We start from the raw sequence: 10,190 nt of genomic DNA, 5'->3' as shown, positions 1-10,190 counted from the left end.
GGATTTGTTCTCTGTGATCCAAACCACAGCTGATGCACCTCATCCTTCCCTTGAAGATGTAAGAGAACTGATATTAGGCACAAGGAGATGAGCCCGTCAAATCCACACATCGCTAGCCTACAGCTGACCTCTTCTTATACTAAAGTCAGGTTGATGTCTAGAGCACTGGAAACATTAGAGCTGCTGCCCAGGCTGCAAAGTAGGTTGCCAGTGCCAGCTCTAGGAAAGGGAGTATCTGCTATTGGCAAAGACAGACTGCATGAAAAGGCTAAAGGAGGAGACAGAATTAGCAAGCTATCAAGATACCTACTAGGTAAATGAAAATACAGGTAGTGAGCTTCTTTCATGGCTCTTAGTCACCTTTATCTTGGTTCAGTAAAGCTGTGTTCACAGTTGACAGAAGTCCATGTCTTACTGTCCATGTATCCAAATCACAGCTTATTTTTAAGGAATGTGCAGAGAGGGAAGAGGAAAGAAGTAGTGTACTTAATTTTGTCGAATTCTATGACAATTGACCTTTCCTCAGAAAAAGGAAAGATGGCCATGATCCACCTTTGCTCCATAGAGTTACTTTGATTGCAAAAACATTGGTACGATTTGGCCTGTTTGCAGTGCATGTGTCACTGTGCCCAGGAAGGACAGTATAGGAGTCATCAAGTCACACACTTGGAGGTTAGAAAGGATAACCAGCCAGGTCATCTGTGTAGACATAATGCAGCTTTCCTTGTATGTCTGCATCATGAGCTTGCCTCTAATTACTACATTTTCCACAGGCAATTACCTCACTCACTGTGGAGGTTAGACTGAGCTGCAGGGCGGGTTGGGAGGGGGGACATGCATCAGCACTGTGTAAGGAAGGAAGCTGTTTGCCATAGGAAGTCTTGCTCATTAAGTAACAATTCAAAAGAAGAGTCATGAACAAAGCAGTGCCCTACAGGAAGAAGAAAGTTGATGGTGTAGATGGTGTAGTTAGAGGAAGACTGATAAAAACCCATCTTCTACTCCAGATTCTTCCTAATGTCACTGGCAAGTCTCTAGCACCATGATTTTGGCATATAGCTGTTTCTCACATTCCTCAATCTCTGGCTCTCCAGTGCAGCACACACAGAGGTTCACTCCTGCAGTGCTAACCTGTCCCAGTGCAGTGGAAATCAGAGAACTCTCTTGGCTCTGTCTGTTCCAGGGTGTGTTTGGTGGTACGAATACAAAAATCTTCATAGCCCTGACCCAGTCTGTGGTATTCGGGAAACTGCTCTGCCTAAGTGGCTACTCAGCCCTTTTGTGTGTAAGATAAGATACTAAATTTCTTTACCAGATCAAGGAGGGGCAGGGGAGAGGGGGTTTATCAGTTTAGCTCCTTCATATTCTCATAAAGTGTTAAGAAGCTTGATTTTTCACACTTTCTTCATATCAACTAGGGACACAAATGGCACTTAAATTTATTACACTATGGCTTCAGCCTTCTTATACTACAAATATCTACTTCTACCATGAAGGGTGATTGTGAAAGTAAATCCTGAAGTATGTCTTATATAGTGATACTCCAGAGAACATTGGGATAAGGCTAGGAAGGAAGCATTGAAGGAGGAGAATGAAAGAATATGTTGACCAGCTGTGTTAGATCATCATCATCATCCATTCCATGCATTGTGCCTTGCTCACTATGAAAAAAAACAAGTCGGAGATTAGGAAACTAAGGATTGGACCATAACACATGTTCATAATGGGGCTGGATAAAGGCATCACTGTCAACCTGGGAATTCCTACCTTGACTTTCCAAACAAAATAGCTTTTCTACATGCATACATTTTCATGCAGATTCAGGAAAGAAGGAAGAGTAGGAATGGAGATATTAACATACTTGTATGTTAGTAAGAACAAAGATACTGCAACAAACTCACTTAACATCTATGTGAAACCTCAGTATTTTCTGATCTCATAGTATTAAAATTAGCATATGTTAATTTTATTAAGCTACATTGCTCTTTGGCATAATCAAGGCATTTTTATTTGCTAGCTATTATTTGTGAAATACAATGTATTATGTCAAATTCAGTATCTAAAATTACATTTAAAGTACAAAAATTTTCCAGGACAAATACTTCAAAATCTCATCATCTACGTGCATGTTTGTCAGTGTGTCTCTCACAACTTTGGAGTACATTCTCTAATTTCAATCAGAGTTGACTGCAGGGCCAGTCCAACAACTCATTTGAGATTCCATCCCCAACCATAGGCTTCCAGTTTTTCTGATTCTTTCATGCTCTGAAGGGTAATTTTCTCTCCATCTAAAAGGCTGAAAAAACATGAGTCCTTGGCTATTTCTTCCTACCCATCCACAGACCAGCAGCAGACTCTTCCCCAGTCATCACCAACTAGGAGCTTGGAGGAATTTCTGGAAAAAAAAGAAAAAGAGAAGAATGTTTAAGAGTAAGATGCAAATAGGATCAAGGCTTTCTCCTGTATGTGTATCAATTAGGAGGATGCAACATTTGAAGCACAACGATATAGAGTAGGCAAAGACTTGTACTTCAAAGACTGAACTTGGAATTGGATCCAAGCTTTCTTGGAGTTCAGTGGGTTAGTTGTGGACAATCTAGCCAGATCAGAAGCTCTTACCCTTCTCTGAGACTCTATGAATGTTAAATAATCTGCTGGCCAGATTTAGAATTCAGACTTCTTAGCACATAACGTCATGGCTTCAGCCACTGAAATCTCAGCTGCACGCAGTGCCACCGACACTAATGAAACTAACTCTCCCTGAGAAACTTTGCCACTTTCAATGCATATAAACATCAAGGTCACTAAGTGCTCTAAATCTGAGCATGCAGAATATAGGAATCACTTTAGCAACTATCAAAATGCCAACACTTTTGGAGAGAAAGCAACTGGTTTATAGTACATCGTAACATCCTGGAGTAGGAGAAAATAACAAATATTACGGCCAGATGAAACTGCAGGAGGGCAATTGAGTAAACTAAAATACTGCTGGCTGTGCAAACTGAGTGGAGTTTAACAACAAAGTTGTCCTTTGGCAAAAACCTTCCTGTTTACATTTTAAGGAGATAGCATCTCCAGTTACTCTTAGGATAGTGGTTTTTCTGTGGTACAGAGACAGTGTAGCAGCTACTGATCTCTAGAACTATTCTGGCCAAAATCTACTATTTCTCCCGGGTTGTTTCCTGTCTGGCCACTGACTATCCCAACATCCTTCACTTAATAGAGTTAGCCAGGCCAGAGTGACTGTGTTTGTCTAAGTCAGAGTGATTCCATCGAGCTTTTAGAAAAAACAACAACAAAACCCCAAAACACAAAATCCCAGCAGTAATACAAACTCCAGAATAAAACGGAACAACCTGCTGATTGCAGGCAGGGTGGTGGAGATCATGAGGCTGGCACGGTGCCGTCTGCCGGACACCGGCTGCAGTGCAAAGGGAAGGACGGTACCTGGATACAGCCAGCGCTGTCACTGCTGGGCTTGTCTTACTCGGTTTTCCAGTCAAGGCAGGGCTGGGATTCAGTTCCCGACACAGAACAAGATGTTTTCCACACTTGTTACCTGTTGTGTGGTTTAAAAGAAATATTTAGAAAGTGTCTGGGGGCAGTATGGATGGGATTGTTATTATTTACGGTCAGCAAGTTGTTAAGTTGAGAACAAATATATTTAATCTCAGCCTGTGCTGTTGCAAAATAGGCCCATCCCAATTTAATTTGTGGCTATGATAGTTACATGTGCTGACGTGCGGCTGTATCAATTGTGTGCTAAATTGGATTTGTGTATTATTGCTTTCTAAATTGCATGCCTAGTTCAGCAAAATTGTTCATCAGTTTTCACTGGCTCTATGCTTAATAAGATGCCCCACAATACTTTGCTGCCAGGATATAATACAGCCCATAATTGCCTAGTAAAAAGAAATTACATAAAGCCCCAGTATTATCAACTTATCTAAATCTGCTCATAACAGAACCAATAATTAAATGCTGAGAACATTTCATATACACACACGTACATACACACACACCTAACAACATAACTCAATCATAGTTACTTTAGTGTTTTTAATGACTCTGTTTTGTATTAATTTTATTTTCTTTAAAGCATAGAATGAGATGTGGGAATATTTGGCCATTTAAAATTATTCTGAAGTCATCTGAATAGTTTAAGGGAGCATGTCACTGCTTTGATTACACCTCTCAACTCTTTAATAAAGAACACTGTGTGCATCTGAGAATACGTGTCCTTATGCTCATGTGTGAACAAGTGTGTGTATCTACACATTACCAGATGCATGGTCAATGCTTGTCATCTTTTATGATCCTGAAAAAGGCACAAACAGGAGTATTTTGCTATGCTCCCATGGGCAGCTTTTAAGTCCTAGTTTGGAGAACTTTTTAAGATACAAATGTTTAAAATAGCTAAAATCTCAGTTTGCTCAAAGAGATTTCTATGCAATTGTACCTCAATAAACAGGACATGGAAATACATGCCACAGAAAGTTATGGGCAAGAATTTAGGAAATTCCTAAAATAAATTGGATATTTGTATATGTAAAAAGAATCTGCAAAATGACTACATAATACTACAAGAATTTTGGAAGGAATGTCAAGTCTTTTACTTTGATTTACAGCAATTTGATTAGCTACCAAATATGTAGCTACCACAGCCAAACTATTTCACATCTGGCATCTCTGGTGTTCTTGCATCTGGCTCTAGCTACTCTCAGAGACATGACAAAAGGCAGGATGAGCCCCTAGTTTGGCATTTCCAATATGCCTCTGTATGTATAAACACTTTCACATAGCATCTACGTTACTTAGATTGTGAAGTTACATGAACAGCACTTCTGAAGATCTCAGTGGTAATGCCCAATTACTGTATAATATCTCTTTATGCAGATGTTACATCTATAGCTCTGTATTTACGCAAATCGTGTGCCTAAAATTGAAGTAATAGACAATGTCTGTAATGAGGATCACAGCAAATAAGTGGTGTAAATTATACATACTAACACCACAATTACTTTCTCTTACAAAATATGCTGCGAAGAGAGGCAAGCTGTGCTATTTAGGATATGCCTTTAAAGCTCCTTGGCAGGTTTCAGTTCCTATATTTGTTAGAATAGAGAAGCGAGCTTGAGTTGTTTTTAATACCAGTCAACATTGTAGCCCCATCATTTTATTAACCTTAGCTCTGCAAGAACTCCAGGGTATCAGCTTCAGCTTGGCACAGCCTTGAATAAACAGTTTCATGCATTAGGGTCTGCTGCTGGCCTCCCACCAGTTTGAAGGGCCTCTGACCTCATTTAAGGTGGCAAAGACAACAATCTTCTCTGTTCCATCACAGGGCAGGATCTGGCACCACCCACTGACATTATGCCAGAATAATTTAGTACAGGCCATCAGCAGAGGTTCCAAGGGAATGGGCTTTGTGGAGCCAGGATAGTTCATTACTTTCATAAGTTTATACAGAAAGGTGGACTATGAAGCTTGATAGAAGCCATGAGAGTGTATGAAGAAGCTTTCAGCTGCATCCAGGTAGAATGTGCCCTTGAGACTGGTGGCTCAGGGGTGCTTTCTGACTCTAAGGTAGGGTGGTGGCTACCCACTGCTTCTGCTGCTGGTTACAGTGACACTGCACCAGTTACCTGCAATACCTCCCCTTCACACCACTGTGCTCACACATCCTCTTCTTCCTCACAACCGAACAAGGTCTGCAGCACACAGTCACACAGAAGCTCACAGCCTACTCTGTGGTCATACCTGTGCTGCCTGGTTCTTCCGTCGTGCCTCTCTGTGGTTTCAGTCCAGCAGCTTGGTCTGGGGTATTGGTGTATTCAGTCTTCCACAGCTGTGCCAGCAAGGAGGTAAAAATGGAAAAAGCACGGATTATAACAGTGCAACAAGAGAGAAATGTGGCTGCCTGCTTTTGAGCAAAGGGTGGAAATTAGACTTCTAACATCAGAATAGGATTTCACAGTCACACTGGAGAAATGTATGCAGGGAGCTGGTGGGGTTGCAAGGCTGACATGCTATCAAGGATCCCAGTAACCCAGGAAGCTCTCTTCTCAGACTAAAGGTGGAATCAGCAGTGAATTCCTGCTCCTGAGAAAGTATGACTTGATCAACTGAGCTGTGAACCAGCTCTCAGAAAACAGACTCAAACATGTTTCCAAAGGGCGATACAATTTTTGTTTTCAAAACTGCAGTAGAATGCAAAGCACATTTTCAAAACTCTTCCTGAAAGGCAAAGGCTCCTCCATTCAGGAAGACAAAAGTTGATACGAACATTTTCAGCCTGTGCCCTGTGCTGCCCTATTAAGAAAGTGGGATGGGCTTTTAGTAGCTCTGTCCCTCCATTAAGGATAGAAAATTCTGCCTCTGGTCTACAATGAATCAAGATTCCCTTTCCTCTCCCCCATCCACCTACCCTCACCACTCCATCCATGCTTCCTGTGATGATGATGCTGCGTGTGTCCCAGTCCATCACTTCAGCAAAGCAGCAGCAAACAATATGGCTTTTGGGGCTGCAGGTGGTGTTAATACTTGCAAGAAGCTGGCCATTGACCGTCCACAAATACAGGTAAGATCCAGCACAAGAGATAATATCACCCTGTAACAAAGCAAGAAGCAATGTTTCAAAATCCTACGCTCATCCTCCTTACAGCTCTTAAGTGCTGACTATAAATGACAGAGTTGATTTGACTTAAATTCTGACCTTTATTTTGCTTCTGGGCAGATCATGTAAACCAGAGAAAGTAAAAATGACATTTTATTCTCATGAAAAATTCTGTCATTTTTACATTGTAGAAACCCAAAACAACCGTCTCAGATTTAGCAAAATAATGCAGAAAGTTTTTCCGCATTTTAAGAATGAAAACACTTCTTTAAACATTCCCTTTATTTTCCAGAAAATCCAGGCTTTTAGTAAAAAAGCAGACAGACTGTCCTAGCTACTGTCAGGGTGAAGGACTGTGCACAGGCAATGCCTAGCACAGGTTCTGGCCCAGGACTAGCACTGTTTTAAGTTTTACAAATAAGCATTCTCTTAAACTAGGACACGGTGTTCACCTGCTTAGCTGCCAAGCCTTTGGTGATTTCACAATCCTCCTCTGCCCCTCACAGGGAGCTTAATGTAATCGCATTTTTAGACTGTATTTTGCATTTGACCAGTGACCAGCTCAGCATTCAGTGAGCTGCACTGCTGATGCAGAAAACATCCTTTGCAAAAGAATCTCTCCTCTCTCTTCTGTGCAGATGCATCACCTTACCACAGGCTGCACCGTAAGAAGCAAATACACAGGTAATCCTTAGGGGCAAGAAACACACAGAACCAAGAGTTAATGCTGCAGTTTTAATTGATTTTATCAAAAGTGTGTTTTGATCAAGTTACTATTGAAATTCCACCTAACTGTTCCGCCTTTGATGCCTACTAACAACGTGCTAAACAGAACACCATCAGCAAAGTCACCTCATGCTGGCAAAGGCCAGTGCACCCTTAAATTAGCAGCATGCATCTGGTTTAAATCAACTAACACTGGACTTCAACCCTGCCTGATTTGGGGCCAGAGCTTTTCACACTGCAGGGCAGAATTCTGAAGAGAAAACAAGGATAGCAGATTTGAAATAGAGTTGCCAATAATTAAAGAGATTAAATTTCAGCTACCTTATCTGCATGAGAGTACCTACTGTCCAGGCATTTGGTAATAATCTACAGTGTTCTTCAGATCTAGACCAGGGATTCAAAACTAACTGAAATTATTAGTTACAGGAGCTTTTACAACTTTCCTTAGCTTATAAACTTTTTGGGACAGTCTTTTTATTTTGTGCCTAAGTATAAATGGAATTTCTAGATGCTCAAGCAAATATAAAAACCTACAATCACATAACAAAGAGCTGTATAGGGTTCTTATTTGACAGATAAGTGGTTCAGAAATTTGTTTCCTTCAGAATATTCTGAATTTTATGGGAAAAAAATTGTTACCAAACATGTAATTTTCTGTCCATCAAAATATTTAATTTAGCACAATGGAAAAATTTTGTTTCCATCTTCATGTTTTATATATATATATACACAGAAAATTTAAACAAAAACACATTTCAGAATTAAACATCCTGTTCTGCTAATGTCGAAAAGAATTTTTTTCATCCATGACATATGGACCCGTTCATCTTTTTTTCCTTGAAGTTTCAGTCATACTTTCCTAAGGTTTTTCCTTTTTAAATGAACCTTTCTGCAGACTATTGTTCAATCAGTTTAACCATTTGCACTCCAATAAGCTGGAGAGCTGCTCTTGGATCAATCACCAGGCTGTTCCTGGCACAGACCATCTCAGTTTTGGACAGCTCCAGAAGAGGAGCTACCAACTAAAAAGGCTACTGTCAATGGTGAGAAAGAAGGAGGACTCTTTTCTCTTGGGGTCTCAAGCCCATGGTCTGTGCCAGCCCACCCACTCATTTCTGAATGCATGGCACTGCTTCAGCTGATATCATCAGGGACCACCAGGGTATTCTGAACTGGCCTACTGAAGCCACCGGCCATTTACACTAGCCAAGACCCCTGGGGCTGGGACCTGAGCTGGCACTGAACAAACTACTTAATTCCCACCCTCAATTACTAGCCATCAGACTGCATGGTTAATAAAGCTCTGCTATGAGATTGCTCTTTTGGCACAGATTAAGTAGCGAATGTCTGCCTGGTTTCTTATTGCTAGGAACTCAATTTTGCCTCTCTTGGTACAAGCTCCAGTACTGGATCCAACCTTGAGTTGTCTGAGCAGCTGGAACCCTGCTCTAGCATATTAACAGAGACAGAAATTACCAATGTGCAAGCAACATTTTTGGGAGGTTGAAGGTTGGAAAAATATATCATCTAGAGTGTTTACAGTAGAATCCAATACAGAATATTTTCCTGTCAACATGCACGCAATTCGGTCCAGGAGCAGACCACAACAGACTTACATGCACTGCTACCAAGAGCTCCTCTGCTACCTGAGAGTAGAAGGGAAAGCAAAAAGCCAACATTGTCCTTGCAAAGGTGTAAAGTAGTTGTCAGCTGAGGAGGCAGACTGAATGTGGCTCTACTGCATGAATGTCAGAAGAAATTAATGAAATAATGGAGGCAATAAGGTTATGGGTGAACCAAATTCAGGAGCTACTAGGGTAATACTTCATGCTCTGTAAACTAAAAGTTGTTTAATTCTGCTGTCTACCCATCCAAAGATGCTTCTACTTAGCTACTCAGTCTAGGATGTTGCTTTTAGTGCTCGCCTCTGATCATTAAGGACACTATTAGCAATCTCTGTAGGAAGAAAAAAAAAAAAAAAAATCAATGTATCAGACTCTCAGGATGTTTTTATGTTGGGAAAAGCACCCATTAAATTATCATGAAATGTTTATGGATGCATCAGAAGAAAGATGATAAATTAAGATCTTACTGTTGAATTGTTGATGGCAACAGAACAGAGGCTTGCCCCATGGGAAGGAAGCTGGTTTATGTATGTCAGCTGGTTCAGGTCCCAAATGATGCAGCTTCTGTCATCAGATCCACTCACGAAGATGCTGTAGGTCACAGATGCAGCAAGGCACGTCACTGCCTGAGTGTGCCCATACAAAGCCTGGTGGGGAAAAAGCAACCAATAAACCACAGCAGAAGGTGGCTGATTTACTAGGGAACCCCTGTCCTACTGTTATCTGCTTGGTAAGAACAAGCAACCTAGTCATTCTTTGGAGAACTGAAAAGAGTATGAGAGGGAAATACCAAATGATTTTATAGAAGCATCCTTGTCCTTAACTCATGGTTGGGGAAAGTTGAGACTCCGAGAGATTACATGACTTGCCCCAAGTTGCACAGTAACTCAGGGTGCTTGGCATATATTTCAGACTTTACGACAGTGCTTTGTGATCAGCAACCAAACATCATTTTTCACTTGAGTTATGCAATTTTAAGTAACTTTTATGCTTGGAAATTACTATTTCTCAATATTAAAAAAACATTTTGAAATAAAACTTATCGGGATGTGTGACCTTCTCAGTCTTATTTTTCTGTTTTTCTAAACAAGTACTAATATTTTTTTCAATTTTAGCTAAGAAGAAAAACAGCGTTTTGGGACAATTTTTGCTTTAAAGCCATATAGGAATTCCTTTCTCTTTCATCATTGCTCAACATCATTTTTTTGTTGTTGTTGTTTAGA

At 40.6% G+C, this 10,190-nt stretch overlaps 1 protein-coding gene across 1 annotated transcript in view; it reads right to left on the bottom strand.

Moving 5' to 3' along the window:
- Positions 1–1,985: 1,985 nt before the first annotated feature.
- WDFY4 (WDFY family member 4) overlaps positions 1,986–10,190 on the bottom strand; it is a 139,074-nt gene continuing 130,869 nt past the window's right edge. Inside the window, exons 57-61 of the mRNA XM_086752246.1 lie at positions 9,435–9,614; positions 6,428–6,610; positions 5,761–5,848; positions 3,448–3,559; positions 1,986–2,395 (exon numbers count right to left, since the gene is read on the bottom strand). Coding sequence (XP_086608372.1) covers positions 2,329–2,395; positions 3,448–3,559; positions 5,761–5,848; positions 6,428–6,610; positions 9,435–9,614 — 630 coding nt within the window. The 3' untranslated portion in view covers positions 1,986–2,328. The remainder of the gene's footprint in view (positions 2,396–3,447; positions 3,560–5,760; positions 5,849–6,427; positions 6,611–9,434; positions 9,615–10,190) is intronic.

Source organism: Chlamydotis macqueenii, chromosome 7 (genome assembly GCF_036417535.1).
Source record: "Chlamydotis macqueenii isolate bChlMac1 chromosome 7, bChlMac1.mat, whole genome shotgun sequence".
Classification (NCBI taxonomy): Eukaryota; Metazoa; Chordata; class Aves; order Otidiformes; family Otididae; genus Chlamydotis; species Chlamydotis macqueenii.
The sequence above is the reverse complement of the archived record's forward strand: the minus strand, read 5'-3'. Positions and strand labels throughout refer to the sequence as shown.